This window comes from Oreochromis aureus, linkage group 20, assembly GCF_013358895.1.
Source record: "Oreochromis aureus strain Israel breed Guangdong linkage group 20, ZZ_aureus, whole genome shotgun sequence".
NCBI lineage: Eukaryota > Metazoa > Chordata > Actinopteri > Cichliformes > Cichlidae > Oreochromis > Oreochromis aureus.
Window position 1 is genome coordinate 14,780,557 of NC_052961.1, and position 16,483 is coordinate 14,797,039.

General features: G+C 39.4%; 1 protein-coding gene across 1 annotated transcript; it reads left to right on the plus strand.

Annotated features, from left to right (window-relative positions):
- The first annotated feature begins 14,062 nt into the window (after nt 1-14,062).
- On the plus strand, nt 14,063-16,252 carry trh (thyrotropin-releasing hormone). Its single transcript, XM_031753943.2, has 3 exons — nt 14,063-14,154; nt 14,551-14,758; nt 15,116-16,252. Exons 2-3 carry the CDS (start codon nt 14,569-14,571, stop codon nt 15,736-15,738), a joined length of 813 nt encoding a protein of 270 aa, XP_031609803.1. The 5' UTR covers nt 14,063-14,154; nt 14,551-14,568; the 3' UTR covers nt 15,739-16,252.
- The last annotated feature ends 231 nt before the right edge of the window (nt 16,253-16,483 follow it).

Consider the following 16,483-nt stretch of genomic DNA (forward strand, 5'->3'; position numbering starts at 1 on the left):
CAATTGACCTAGTTTTGCAGTAAGAGCGAGCGGAGGAGAGAGCGAGAGCAGTAGAGCGAGCGAGCGAGAGAGAGAAAAGAAAGGCGAGTAGCCCATCCGGCTACACTTGGATAGTTATCAGCTTCAGAGTTTAATTAACTGGTCTGACATCATTTGGCAAAATCTGCTAAATATGTCATGTCACATTGCTTCTATTTTAAAGTATGTGCTTTAATTAGACTGCAGCCTGGTCGGGGTTTTAATGTACAGCGTGGGGTCACTGTTTGTCCGGTTTGTCCACTGTGACAAACAGTGGATAGCAATGCAACATCATGTACTGCTGTTGCTCCAAGAAAAAGAAAAACCTCACAGATACACCAGGAACTACTTGATTGCATTAATTGCACATTATAGTTAATGGTGTTCCTTTTTTTTTTATTTTTACAGCATTTATTTGCTGTCATTTAGATGTTATTTTATTCAGTAAGGAAGCCATCTATGTTTATTTACAATGCTATGAAAAATATTCGTCTCCTTCCTGATTCCTTCCCCCCCACATTTGTCACACATGTTTCAGATCAAACTAATTTTAATATCATACAAAGATAACCTGAGTAAATACAACATGCATATTTTAAATAATGATTTCATTTGTGTGAAATCTGGCTCTCTTGAACAGCATGTCTTCTATCCTGTCTTCCTTCTCTCACCCCAACCGATAGCGGCACATGGCCGCCCCTCCCTGAGCCTGGTTCTGCCGGAGGTTTCTTCCTGTCAAAAGGGAGCTTTTCCTTCCCACTGTCGCCAAAGTGCTTGCTCATAGGGGGTCATATGATTGCTGGGTTTTTCTCTGTATGCATTATTGTAGGGTCTACCTTACAATATAAAGCGCCTTGAGGCGACTGTTGTTGTGATTTGGTGCTATATAAATAGAAATTAATTGAATTGAATTTGTGAAAGGAAAAAAAAGAGCAGTATTTTTGAAAAAAGTAATTGCCCCACTTTGTTAAATCACAAATTAAATGTCACTGCCAGACCTGCTGAATCACTTAAATAGAACCTGTCTGACAAAGTGGAGCAGACTACTAAAAAAGATCTCAAAAAGCAACACATCATACCACAATCTACAAAGTCAAGACCAGCTGTGAAACAAAGTCATTGACATCCTCAGTCTGGAAAAGGTTAGAAAGTCATTTCTAAAGCTTTGGGACTCCAGTGAATCATGATGAGAGGTATTATCCACAAATGGAGAAAACCTGGAACAGTGGTGAACCTTCCTACCAGTGGCTAGTCTACCAAAACTATTCCCAAGAGTGCACTGAACCCTCATCATTCCAACTATCCATCAAAATAACTCAGAACGAAAGGTAAAGAACTGCAGGCTTCACTTCCCCTTAGTTAAGATTCAAGAAAGAGACAAAACAAAGAGCATACACAGGCAAGTTCAAGGAGAAAACCACTGCTAACCAAAAAGAACAATTGCTCGTCTCAAATTTTCCAAAAAACCGAAAATGTAAATAATTAAAAATGATGAGAAAATACTCTAAGGACTGATAATGAAAAAGTTGAACTTTTTTGAAAGTTTGCATAGTATTACATCTGGCGTAAAATAAAATGATGGCCATGATTCAGGAAGCTCTACTCATGCAGCAGAACAATGTTCCGAAGGACAGCAATTTCACCTCTGAATGACTCAAAAAATGAAGGCATGACCTTAAAGAGGCTCTTCATGAATAAATGAATTAAAACAATTCTGCACAAAAAACCAAAATTCCTCCACAATGATGTGAAAGTCTCACGGCCGGCTACTGCTAATCTTTGATTGCAGTTTTTTCTGCCAAGGCTGCCACAACCAGTTATCAGGTCTAGTGAGCATTTACATTTGAACAATTACAGCTGATTGAATTTGGAAAGCTTTAATACTAATCAACAAAATCATCATTTACAAATTATACTTTGTATTTATTTGGGTCAAGTTTGTCTAACATTAAAATTTGTTTGATAATCTGAGTCCTTGCAAAAACCACCAATATGTTCCAAAATACTTGACCCATGAATTTCTGGTGTTCAATTCTTTCTGGAATGAAAAATGGAAATACTGCACATAGCAGTGTTTTGGATCAAGTCCTAGCTGGAGGCTGCTGGGTCAATGTAGTAATAATAGGATAGCAGTATGGTATGGAATATTGGATAACATAACATTTTGCAGATAATGTGGTACTGCTACTATATGGCTTTATTAGACCATGTCTGCCAAAGCTTCCACTGCACAGTACCAAGTGTTGAAATAAGACTCAACACCTCCGAGGCTTGAGCCAAGGAAACTCAAAAATGGCAAATTCAGTCCCCCAAGGGAAGAAAAAAAATATTGGGGTCTTGTCCCTAGGTGGTGTAAGATCATAGAGCCAACACCATCCCCACAATGCTGTGATTGGAGCCATTCCCCAACTCTCTGTGAATGGTACTCATGGCCATTGATCAGTGGTCTTTGATTAATATTCTTACAATTTTCATATTAATGATCAAGGAACTGACCTCCCAGCCCATTGTTCCCTCAGTGGTGCTAGTTTCAGACATTATGCAAATGTACTGTTGGGGAAACCTGCAGTCAGCTGAAGAAGTCACATGGATGAATGACAAAACGTTTCTCCCACTGAAAATGCTACGTCCAGATGAACAGAATCAACTTTTGAGGATGTGGTAAGTGTAATTGGTATCAATGTAATTGTGGCAGTAATGTGGAACTCCACAGAAAGCCTATTTTTAATCTCACTTTCCATTAGTAAAAATCCTCTATAGCATTTTTCCCATGTCGACTGCTTTATATTATAAATACGTAAATCACACAGTAATACTGCAATAATTACTGTTGTTGTGCACAATATGAATGTTTTGCACTTGTCACTGGGCATGGAAACAAAGTTCAGTTGTCATGAACCAACAATTAGACTTAGACACCAAAAATAAAAGTTCAACGGATTTTGTTTGCACACAGATGTTTTCACAGGCAATAAAGATTGAACTGCAACTAGAAAACTGTTTGAATGTCTTCTTTCTGGGCGGGAAGCATCGAGGGCAGGCAGATGAATAACAAGTCTGTTTCTACACAACTTTCCCTCTCTGAGTCTCTTCCTCTCCACAGACCTCCATTTTTCCAAACACGTTTCTCTCCACATATCCACAATGACTGGAATCATCTGCAAAGAGGAGATTCAGGTAAGTCAAAAGGTAAAAAACTGATTTTTTTTACAAACTCATAAAAAACAAAACAAAACACCAGGAACAGATCTACAGTACCACAATCGATGCAGCAACTGAGGGAACTTTTAAATAGAACTCTCCTTAAGTAGTGAGTGAGTAAACATTAGATTGCACACAGGTGAGTGATTACTGAACTGCTTCCAGGAGTGAAGAGAGGGCAAGAGAAAGAGCCGGGAGAAACACACAAGCAGAATTACAAATGTGTGCGCACACACAGAGAGGAGACCATCACAATAATATTGTCAACAGTGCATGCCACTGCAATCAGAAACAGAATGCACATATTTTTCCTGCATGAGAGACATGCCAGGAACAGGCCTTCCCTGTCCAACAAATATCAAAGCAAAATTACAGGTTTACTAATAAACATACAGAAAATGCTTTAATTAATATGTATAGCAACAGTAAAGAGAAAATTTCTTGGCCACAGTCACGGACATGTTTATAGACCAAAGGCAGCTTTTTGGGGCAGGAACGTCACACCAGCTGAAAAGCACTGGATTGGACACGTTATGTTTTGGTGTTTGCTCGACTTCTTCAGGGAATGAACAGCTTGCAGGGCTTGATTCAGCAATAATTTCAGCATGATACCAAGGAGTGTTTTAAACATTATGTGAAGCCATCTGTCGAGGACTTGAAGATGATCAGGAAGTGAACCTCTTGGTGATCCTAAGCACACTGGTGAATCCAACAAGGAAAAGCAGAAAAGATAGAAATCGGGGGTTATGGTATGGCCTAATCACGGCCAGACTTTAATAGTTTTCTTTCATTTTTTTGATTGGGATTTTATGAGGGGGTAATTAAAATAAGACTTCTTGCAACTGACTGACTTTTGCACGAAAAGGCAGCTATCTTTGTTCTCTCTGCTTATACAGATAATCTTGCATAGGAAGACTGTGACTATCCATGTTTGCTAATGCATATTTATTAGGATATTATATTGTATTAGGATACAACTGAAAGTCATACAAGACAATAATGTGCCTAGGGACACACATGGAAATCTATCTAAACTTACCATCCATGCTGATTATGTTACTACCACGCTCACCCACAAGAAGCATTGAAAAATTAATGTTGAGTAGTGTCGTAGGCTTAGCTGTAACAACAACTAGTGGATAGTTACTCTAGAAGTGTGATAGCAATAGAGAAAATTAAGAGGGCATGGTTTTATTGACTGTTTTTCCACCAAATAGGTTTTATTTTGCTTTCTATTTTATTGCTCCATTTCACTTGAGCATCTAGGCCATTTTACTAAAGGGCAGAAAACAGACTGAAAGATGAAAATGTGATGCCAAGATATGTGGTTTCCAGTATTTCTACAAACAAAATATTTTAAAGCTCCGTTGAGCTTCTGATGAGCCATTTCTAAAAACCCAGTGGGAGCATTTTTCTTAGTGCGCGTGCAATAAATTTGACATAAGTGCTCCATTCTGCGCAGGGGGAAATGACAGTGAGGAAGATAACAGCATTTGCATGTTGTGGCATTTACATCTGGTGATAAATATACTTTTAATATGCTTTGTGGCTGCCTACCATTTCTCCCAATTAGATTAACTACACTGAAGGATCTTCGGGGGAGATACTGGAGATGGACTCTGCTGTGTGTCTGCAATCCCCCTCTGTTACCTACAGAAGATGAATGGTTTGCATGTTACAGCTAAACACCTCTCAGTTACAGCTCAGTACACATACAGATAATGATACAAGGGAAGAACAGCGCTATTCTGTTATATCTTCATATATTCCCACATTGCCACGAGGACCACAGCGGGCTGAAAATACAACTAAGTGACATAAAATCTCTCTGAGCTGTATGTGGAAATTTTATGAGAGACTATATCTCAAGATTTGATATCAGGAGCCTTTGAATCTGAAACTATGACACTGCAGAAAAGGTATGCAGAGTCACTGTTAGAAGAAAAATCTGGTCTAACGTTGTAGTGTTTCTTCTTGGGGGTCATTAAGATGGCAACCACAACAAAATATCACCATCTTGGTATGTTAAAAATGTTAAAAGTCCAGCCAGGCTATGCCAGCAAACATGTCCATGCAGGGAAACTCATGCTTTGAGGGGGTCCCAAGCAGCACATTATTTCTAAAAAAAGAAAAAAAAGAAAAGAAATATCATACAGGGAAATGTGACTATTGTAAGATGAAACTATAGAAAATGCTTTATTAAACTGTCAGAAATCTGAGTCTGCGAGAAGGTGAGTGATTCACAAGCTCAGTAAAAAGGAAGTTAAACTGGATCTTATTGATATATTCTACAAAACAACTGAGAAGTGAAAGTTATCAGGCCATATTCCATTGTCTAAGACAGACTGACTTATTTGACAGGATTGGAGGGGCACCACTGTGAACCCGTCTCTTGTTAGAGTGGGTAGCCCACAGTCAGGCCATACCAAGACTAAGACTGCCCCATTTGGGCCCAAGTGTTCTTTGTTTCACACTGGTACTGTGGGTTTGCCGGGATGATAGTAACTCTTTCTGTATAGGTTTGGTAGCAGGCTGAATCACAAAAAATAAAGATGTCAAGTTCAATAAAGAAGAAATGCAATTTGGGTGTCAACCAGCTTCCAAATTGGATTTGGTTGAGAAAAACAAATTTTAGGATTAGGCTTAAAACTTTCCTTTTTGCTAAAGCATATAGTTAAAGTGACCCTGAATCCTCCCTTAGTTACGCTGAAATAGGTCTAGGCTGCTGGGTCATTCCCATGATGCATTGAGTGTTTCTTCATCAGTCACCGTACTCACTACATTTCTATACACCTCTCTGCATTTAATCATGACTTATTATTAATCTCTGTCTCTCTTTCACAGCATGTCTTCGATCCTATCTTCCTTCTCTCACCCCAACCGGTAGCGGCACATGGCCGTCCCTCCCTGAGCCTGGTTCTGCCGGAGTTTTCTTCCTGTTAAAAGGGAGTGTTTCCTTCCCACTGTCGCCAAAGAGCTTGCTCATAGCTCATATGATTGTTGGGGTTTTCTGTTTTCTTTGTATTATTATAGGGTTTTCACCTTACAATGCAAAGCACTTTGAGACAACTGTTGTTGTGACTTGGCACTGTGTGAATAAAATTGAAATGAACTGAATGGAAGTGAATTGAATATTTGGTCATTGCAAGGCCCCTTTGAAATACAAATAGTCATGTTATATGTTATATGTATTCACTGGACATTTTATAGTACTGCCTTAATTTTTATAGCACAGATTCAACAATGTGCTTGAAACTGTTATATTCACAGATATTTGGACAGCTGATAGAAGGCAGGACGATCTGTGGTTAAATGTTGTTTAGGCCAAACCTACCATCAAAATGTAGCACTGAGATTCAAAGTCCTACAAGATTTAGTAAAAAAAGTGAGTAAATACACCTGGGGTCCTTTGTCCCTCCTTGGGGGGATACTCCCACTGGGTTTAAATCTGGGACTCTCGGCCATTTGACCTTAGAACTGAAGAAGCTTCTCGGATGAGAGGTGAAACGTCTTCAAGCAACTTAAAGAAGTCCAGACGCTTTTCTTTGCAAACTCCTTTGACTACGATGACCTGAGAACCTTCACAGACACCTGTGATATCATTTTGAAAATTCTAGATTTCCTTACCAATGTCCCATCAGCCTTTTACGTTAGAGGGGTAAAAACAGCTCAACCAAACAAGCCATTTGTTTCTATTTGAATCTTATCAGCTAATGTTACCTTAAAGCAATCTACCTCAGCAGAAGAAATCATGATCAAACAGACCCATGTTCTGCTATCAAGAATACCTATACGCCACTCTTAGCAAGGTTTCAGAGCTATAAGCACTCTGATTTTTTTTTTTATTGAACTGTATTTCACTTTAAGGACTGAGTTACAAAGAAATAAGATATTTTCTCTTTAGTGCTGTCATCATTCTATTCATTTTTTTTCCAAGAAATATTTTCACTTTCATATTTCTTGAAATACTAAATATTTAAAATGTCACATTTGCCATCGAGCCAGGCGTGAGACTGAAAGATCAGCTCAATCTAGCACGATTACGACTGGTCCCAGACACTACCTGACTGATACAGAGGGGAGAAAAGACGAGGGGGGATAGACACTCAGGAGAAGAGAGCGAGCACAGTGATAAGTGAGCTGGAGCATGTGGTAGTAGTGCACTAATCACAGTCTCCGGCTGAAGAAACACACAGGCGCCTCACAGGTTATTGAGAGATAATAGGATTCTCAAGGCTGCAGACACACAGCTAAAGACAGAGATGAAATTTGAAAATAAATAATGCAAAGTCATCCTGCTCTCTCCTCCTCTGTGTGTGTGTGTTGGAGTGTGACGTCTGTGCATATTGTGACTTCAGAGTAACTGTTCAGTGTGATGAAAAATGAGGAAATAAGGCATTAGTCAATATGGGAACAGAAATAAACCCAGCTTTCAGAGTTTGAGTAATGATTTTAAATTCCTAGCCACAGAATGGCAAACTAAAAATTCTGTGACACACCAGCGGCTTTCGTGAGTGTTACCTTTAGATTTGGCACTTGTGGGAAATGAGAAAACTTTTGTAAATATGTGCATGAAAGTTAAATAGGCTTGATGTGAAGATGTGTGCTTCGCTTTTATTCCAATACCGAAACACCGCCTTAATTAAAAGATTCTTTGCTGGATCCTCACACGTGTACATTTATCACTCTGTCGACAGTGTAGATGGCACAGCTTAGCTATGCAATAAACACTGTTTCAGCTGATGCCACAGCCCCCTCTACAGCCATTTCATAGCTGCAGGGTTGTCATCACTGTGATTGATCAAGGTCTTGAACAGCTGCTGGGTGCTGCTGTAAAATCACCCACTGTGGTAGCGCTTTAAGATCCCATTTTCGTATTTACTTTGAGCACTTTCTCCATGAACACTGTCTTACTTCCTGAAAATGACTGTAAGTCAAAGATAATTCACCAATTCAACTGGCACAGCTCTGTGACCGAGCATGGCAGGCAGACAGTCAGCTCTGGCCCCTCTTTAAATTAACTCCAAAGTGAATCTGTTAAACAGTAATAGTACGAGTGATAAGTCGCCTTGAGTGAATGTGATGATATTCCCGCGTGACATTAACATGCAAGGCGAGCTGGTTACTAAAGCTGGTCTGTGTTCCTGACCTGTGACACACTCCTCTTCCACACATTCACTTTCACCAGCAGCACACCCTGTAAAGCTGTCACTCATTCCCTGCCACAGTGACCTCTGTCAGGCCACTGTCACTTTTGGGGGATAGGGTTTTCATGCCGTCCACACACGAATTGTTTATTTATTTGTTAGTGTCCCTGTTTGCTGTTGTCTGCCTTCATTGTGCTTGTCTCAAGCGCTCCTAACACGCCCTTGGTGTCAGAGTCAGACGTCTCGTCTTTTTACTCGCCACCTCTGGCTGCTTTGTTCTCGACTATCCATCGGCACTGAGGTGTTGGACTTCACCTGTCAACAGACCCACTCTCTCCTTTCTGGAACTTTCTGGAAACTTTTTCACTGGCTCCCCTTTTCTAGATGATACACGCTTCATCCCAAGTAAAAGAAATGGTACATATTTATACAGCTTTTCAAAGTCTCTAAGAGAGAAGCACCGTTCACTATGTGGCATATGTCTTCCTGTAGTCCTATCATTTTTTATTAACCTTTAAGATATGTTTGGAAAACGGTATTAGCCCCGGAGGTAGATATTTTGATATTTTGGTTTCACATGGGTAACATAGCTAAAATTACACAAATCAGAAGCTGTAAGCCCACTGGAGCCTCTAAAAGGTTCAGTGGAGTATCTCAGCACCCTGAACTGGTCAGTCAGCTGACCTTTCAAGTGAAATATGTTCAGACCTCAGTCTCCTGCTTCTTTCCTCCAACGCTGTCTGTGCCAAGTCAAGTGTCAAGCCAGTTACTTAACCAGCATTTTTAATCGCCTTATCCCTATCCCTTTTGTTAACTGAAGCTGGAGTCTTAATACCAATGCTGCTTGTTCTCCCTGTGCGTACATAGTTTCTCTCTGGTTATTCTGGCTTCTTTCTACAGTTCAGAAACATGCATGTTATGTTAATTAATGATTCTAAATTGGCTGTACGTTTGAGTGTGAGTGTGACTGTTTGTCTGTCTCTATGTGTTAACCCTGACTGGCGGCCCGTCCAGGTTACAGCCCAACTTTTGCCCAGTGACAGCTGGATGCTGAACTGGATAAGCGTTTAAGATAACAGAGTGATAGATGGGAAATAATTTGGTCATTATTTCTGAAGTTTACAGCATGTTTTCCCACAAACTGGTCATTAACTTATGAACAACAGCCTAAGTCTGCACCCCTGTCTGCTTGACTCCTGTGTGTTTACTGTGTTTACACCATTTCCTAATGACACCAACTGTCTTTTTTCTGCATTATGATCTATGAAGAAAAACTGCTTCAGTATTGGTGCATATTGGACAACATAAGGCCCGATACCAGTTATATGTTATAGATTACTGTCAGGTTCTTCTCTCAGGTTCTTCCTCTAACACAAAACATTTAAAAGCTTCTTCCTCAATTCTTCTTCTTCCTTATTCCTACAATTTTAACTCCTCATTAAATCAACCTTGACCTATTCAGGGTACTCATGCTGACTGTTTTATGTCATTAAAGGCACCCAATAAATGTAATAAAATTGAGATTTTTTTCTGTTACCACAATAAATAATTAGAAAACACAGGTGATGACTTACTAAGATAGGACAGTAATAATCTAAAATTCAAACTGAACAATGTATTGTTGTCCCCACATCCACTGCCAAGTCCTCCCTTTGCAGACTGTCACACAATAATAACATGAGCATTATCACTTAAATGTAAACGTGTGATTTGGGCTTCCTTGTTGAGATGACTGACTAAAAAAATCTCCAATAAAGAAACTAATATTAGCACTATTTTGCAGATTACTTTGAAGTTGTTCTCATTAAAGCAGACAACAAAGCACTGTGAATGTTAGAGTTTTAGAAAGATGGCTCAAAAGGAATCTTAATGTTGCTTTTTCACAGGTTTTAAAATAAAGGTGAAATATGAGTGCTCCATCTTAAAGTCACTGCTTTGTTTAGCGTGCCTGAGGAAATCAGAGCCGACAGTTAGACATGTCTGTTTTATATATTTATGCTCATTTGTAGCAGATTCTTTTTTTACTCTTGTCTCACCGCTCAGTAGGTCCGAAAAAATACACGTGATGATCTAAATACAGATCACATCCTGCTGGATGACATCACGGTCAGCCTAACACTTGATAAATCACCCTGCTAAAAGAAATTTGCGTCAATGAAAACCCATTATTGAAAATTTGGATCTCAGGAGATAGCAGGTGAAGCAATTTAAGCTGAATGTGAGCGGTATTTGTCCAGGGGCTCTGTGTGGAGTATTCAGGATGGTATAATACAGTATACATGAGCTGAGTGTGTTTGTTTGTTTTCCTTTACCATAACCGTTGACTTCCAAACAGACACCGAGTCTACTCACGAAGAAGACTCTTCTGATCTGCACACTGAAGACACACAACAGGAGCTGGGTTCTGTTTTACAAAGCAAAGGAAACTCAATCTAGCTTTACTGATCCTAATCATCCTGAATAACCAGTCTTATAACTGGTTATTAATTGGCTGTGGTAAAGCAAACTTTGTGTAACATATAATAATCAAAAATCTCAGACTGAACAATAAGCTATAGTGTGACAGATTGCATATACTTGCTTAGTTTATACCCAGCCTATTCTGTTAGCATTGGGCTTTTCTAACACTTTCGTCTTTTTACTTCTTGCGAAAGCATACTGGATTACTGCACTTCTTCCTTCTGCTCCACACCCTTATTTTTCTGATGCTGACTCATTGGCTGCCTTGGAGAGTTTCCCTTTAGTAACTGTCTACTTGAGAATAAAAATATTATTCACTACTACTTCCTAAATTGTACTTTTAAAGTATACCAAAATTATGGAGCTATACATGAAATATATTTTGTGTTAATGGCAGCAAAATATATAAATTTACACTTTGGTTTAAGTGGATGTTTTTTTCATTTAATTTAACTGGTTTTATGTTTTACTGTCCTGTGGTATGACCTTTTCAAAGCACACTTGAATACCATAGTAAAATAAATCTGATAAGGGTTTCTCATCTCTGCCAAATACAGGTAGACAAACAGGACAACGCACAGCAATGCCGTGCATCAAGTTTCTTAACAAGAAGAAGAAGTTCATTGTGACTATATACAACCCTAAACCGAACCAGGCTGCAACAAACACAGAGCAGAGGGTAATGAGTCTTATTATTTTCTCCTGACGCACAGGGTGTACACTTAACCTATCACCTCCTCCTGAGGTACATAATGCAGCCCAGAATTCTAATGCTGTGATTTCCCACCTCTGAAAGACTTTCATGTCAAGTGTTTGTGGAGGATGAATGAGAGTGAATGAAAAGAAAGGACGCGGTGTTTTATTCCACAGTCTAACAGCGATAAGAGGAGAATATTTTAAATGCTGCTACACCTGCAGCATTCACTCCATCTTCTTTAATTGTTTCACATATGCACTCACGAGGACACCACATTCACTGAACACGTTCTGTGGAATCACAAGACTTTCACTGATCGAAGCACATGCCAGCCTTTTAAACTGCTTAAAAACCAACTACGTACACTCTTGGGCAATTAATTGGTCCCTTCGGACTTGTATTTGGCCTCTCAGTATTATACGAGGGAGGGAACTACATGACAGGTGTAAGGAGGTGCCTATACAGATCAGACATGTCCTAATTGTACCACTGTCACTTTTTGTGTCAGTTTGAAGCAGCGCAGTAAGAACACACTATCAGACAGAGACTGGTCCTTACGGGAAATTATCCTTCCTTCTTTACTCCGCTCATGGAAAGAAGCTTCAGTGGTGGGTTTTTACATTCTGTAAACACTTTTAACCCAATCATTAACCTTATTTTGTTACTGAACTAACACTATCATTATTTCAGCATCACAGAAATATGTAGCTGAGACTGATAAAAATTAAAAAATTAAGTTAGACTTTCGGTAAAACTCATTAAAACAGTGCACAGAATGATTTTAAAATGTATTTGCTATTTTTAACCATGTGACTTCAAACCTGCTTGAAGTATTGGATGTGACAGCACACTGAAAGCAGGCAATTACAGCATTACACACTCAATTCAATTCATGCTGACATTCATCACAGACAGAGTGAGACTGGAGAGGAGTTCATCCAGATGATGGAGTGATATGACTCTACATAATGGACACAGGCAGTTTTATACAGGTAGTTTAATGAGATCTGGAATGAAGTCCAAGACAAGTCCCATAAAAACGGCAGCACAAGCACAAAATTACCTGACAATAACTATTTTCTTGAAGAAATACATAGTTTCATAAACAGAGTTATTAATCCAGAGTTATTGCTGTCAGCAATTTACCTAAAAACTTCTTTGCAGTCAAGCCCTTATAACCAAAACCAGCTATTATAAAAGCACCCAACTGTATTTGCCTGCCAGCTATATGAATGATATGAATTTCAAGCACTGCAGATATTATTTTGTACAGAAAGAGACTTTGGAAGCAAATGTCTGCAGCTGTTTGCAAATGACACCAGGCCTGACTGGGAGAAAAGGGCTGATGTTGCATTTGCATGAAATGACCCATTAATAAGTAACGTTCACCTGTGGGTTTTTCACCTGTGGAAATACTCCAAGTATAGCCAGCTCTGGTCCAGTTATGTAATACAGCCAGAAAAAAGTGGACTAATTTCACTTTTTGAATGTGATTTTAAATGTGAAGCCATGAGTGAAAACCACCTATAGCTTTAGTGAAGATGACACACTAAAGCAAATGATGAGCTATAGCGACATATGTGATAGTGCCAGGCAGAGTGGAACAAACTGCTTTGGGTAACATTTAATTCTGTTGAAAGTGAAGGGAAAAACATATCTAGAGGTTATTAAACAAAAAAACTGCTTCAGAAGACTTCACATTCTGCCTGTTCTGGTTGCTTAGTGAGTCAACATCCCACTCAGCCATGTAAAACTTGTTAGACCCACCTCTGATACATTCAGCGCTGCTGCTTCGTGACCAGAAACCGCATTAGGCTATACAGTATGTGCTCAGAAGAACCAGATGGGGTGAGCCCACCCTCCTGAGCCCCATGACCTAAGGGTATTTAAGAAAAGCATGAATAGCCCACATCTCGCTACAGCCCTCTTTGGCACACCATAGGAGATGTCCACATTTTATGATAAGATACTGACCATTTTTGTAATCATCTAAGAGTAGCAGTAAAAACAGTACATACTAAAATAAAACGAAAAAAGCACGGAATACACACAGAGACGTATATATATTATAAACTAGTGCATTACACTCAACTGAATTTCGCAAATTTTAAAAATAAAGTTGTTATTTTATTTTCATATATTCATCACATAAATCTCACACAGATCCTACCTTCTGTTAGTCTCTGTCATTGTTTGTTTTTTGCTGTTATTGTTGTTTTTGTTTACATTTCACTGAACACACACACACACACACACACACACACACACACACACACACACACACACACACACACACACACATATATATATATATATATATATATATATATATATATATATATATATATATATATATATATATATATTGAGCAGAAGCTCCTATTGGCCGACCATTCACCACATGCAGTTGCGCACGACTTGGTGACATCAATAGGGACGAGGGATCCTGAAAAATTACTCCAGTGTTGGTGTGACGACAGTGACCGTATCGTATAAATGCCGGGACGGAAAGTTATCTGCTCATACCTCTAGACTTGGCCTTTAAGGTCACCAACTGCTGCGAGCGACTGAAAGCAACTATTATCACTGCCGATAGTGCCAGAAACTGGGGAAAGGACAATATTTTACCAGGTGAGGCTTTTAGACTACTCTCATTGGAAATGTAAATATGTCTGCTGGTTAAGGGTTGTTCTTTAACTGATCTGGATAGATCTCATGCATCATGTTTTAGTCATATTTATTTGGTGAGTCTTTAGAGTTCTCTTAGATTTCTTTGTAAAACCAATCTTCAAAAGCTGCTGCGATCTCAAAGCCTCAAAGGCTTGGTTAGCAGCTTTGCTAAAACTGGATTTCTCAAGATAAAAAATAAAAATTGTACTTTTAAAAAAGTCTCATTTCTATTCAAAAACGAAACGTCTGGTCCCAACATTGACTTAAATACAGTGGTGCAAAGTAGACAACAAACCAGTTCACCCACGTTAATATTGTTTTTGTTTAATATTTCCTATCTAACGTGATCTGTTTCAGACGAAAAACTAAATTACCATGAAGTCGACATGTCTGCTTATCCTTGCATCTCTAACGGTCTGCAACTTGATGGTGTCTGGAGGGCAGAGCATGTCTGCTGAGGATGAGACTGACCGAAAGACCATAGACGACATTATTTTAGAGAGAGCAGAGACTCTTCTGTTACGGTCCATTCTCAAAAAGCTGCAGGATGAAGACGGAAGAAATGGTGCGTAAAACACATGTTAAAAATTATTTTCTGATTTAAGAAACTTGTCATAAAATCGTATTTCATACGATACTGATACTTCGGGTATATCTTAGATGTACCTGAAAGTTGCATCACATTCTCAGTAGTTTACAGTTTCGTGCGCACTTTTCAGGTTAAATCACTTGGAGCAACATTTTTGTTTAAGTAATTGCTAAACAGTTAACATCGGGAATGCAAGAGAATATGTCTCCTTTAAAAAAAAATATCAAAGAAACACGATTTCGACTATCTGCGCACGCGGTAGAGAGAAACCGGGATTTAATCAGTGACTTCTGAAACATTTAAGAGCTACTTTCTTCTCTTGTTTTCTTCCAGACGGGTATTACTCTCAGCCAGAATGGGTGACAAAACGACAGCACCCTGGTAAGAGATATAGTGATGATTTGGAGAAGCGGCAGCATCCAGGAAGGAGAGAAGAGGACGAGGATGAACAGTACTTTGATGTTCAAAAGAGACAGCACCCGGGCAAGCGCGAAGATGAAACGCACTCTTTCCTAGAGCCGCAGAAAAGGCAGCACCCGGGAAAGCGCTCCACGGCGGGTCACAGTTCTGACAACCCCATCCTCCTGCTCAGTGAACTTTCAAAACGGCAACACCCAGGCAAACGTTACCTGGTGCTGCACAGCAAACGCCAGCACCCAGGTAAGCGTCTTCTAGAGGATGAGGACGGCGACAGGGACTGGGATGCGGACGCGGATGGAGAAGAAGACCTCGCTGAGATGGAAAAGCGTCAGCACCCTGGGAAACGGTTTTGGGATAACTCGAGTGCGGATTTAGGCACAAACAGTCCGTGTGACGTTTTGGACCCTGCGAGCTGCAGCAAGACCAGCCTGCTGCTCGACTTTTTAGACAACGTTAACAAGGGCCACGCCGAGGAGAAGAGACAACACCCGGGTAAAAGGTTTGCACCGGATGAGGATTTAGTGGATGGAGAGTAGATTACACAGGAGTGCGTATTTCGCTGTATTGTAAACAAATAAATGTATAAATTAAATGACCACAATGAATTATAAAAATTGAAAAAAAGATCATTAAACCTTTTGTGCCACCGCTTGTTCTTTTGAAGACATTTGAGACATCATTACCGCAAGCCATTTGTCTGACATTTTCTTGGAGAGCTCATGCGTAACTGCCATCCAAACTTTGGAATAACTATATAGCTGTACAGACGTTTTGTTTCTTTCAGAAGAGTTTGTGCCATATGTTGATCTTTTAATAGCTATCGTTAATAGCATTCATTCAGTTGACGAGATTATTTATTCTTACATTGAGGCAGATGATTAAAACATTAGTCAGATGGTTTTAGCGATGTTGCCTCTGTGAGGCAACAGGCGCTCGTCAGTTCAGCTTGTATTAAGATCAAATTAAAGTGTCTATGTTTACACATAAAAGCTCCCTCCTCTGTTCGATTTGCGTTTCATTATTTTCTACTCATGTAAAATATAATGAATATCACAGCAAATAAATTGTGTCACTGCTTATTTTTCTACATTACTGCATGGTTTACGTAATTTGAAGCTAATGTTGTAAATTAAAAGCTGCCCTTGCCTTAAAGTCAACCACCAATGTTTTTGTTGGACAATAAACGCATTGGTAAAAACGTATGGTTTGCTTTAGTTCCAGTAAATGCAATGCCTCATGGTGCACCATTAAACTGTTGATTCAACACAAGCCTAATTAGTA

Bases quoted from the DNA above. Each gene is read 5' to 3' on its own strand.
- trh (XM_031753943.2), top strand. From the start codon at position 14,569: ATGAAGTCGACATGTCTGCTTATCCTTGCATCTCTAACGGTCTGCAAC. The intron at 14,759-15,115 runs GTGCGTAAAACA...GTTTTCTTCCAG, and splicing joins GGATGAAGACGGAAGAAATG to ACGGGTATTACTCTCAGCCA.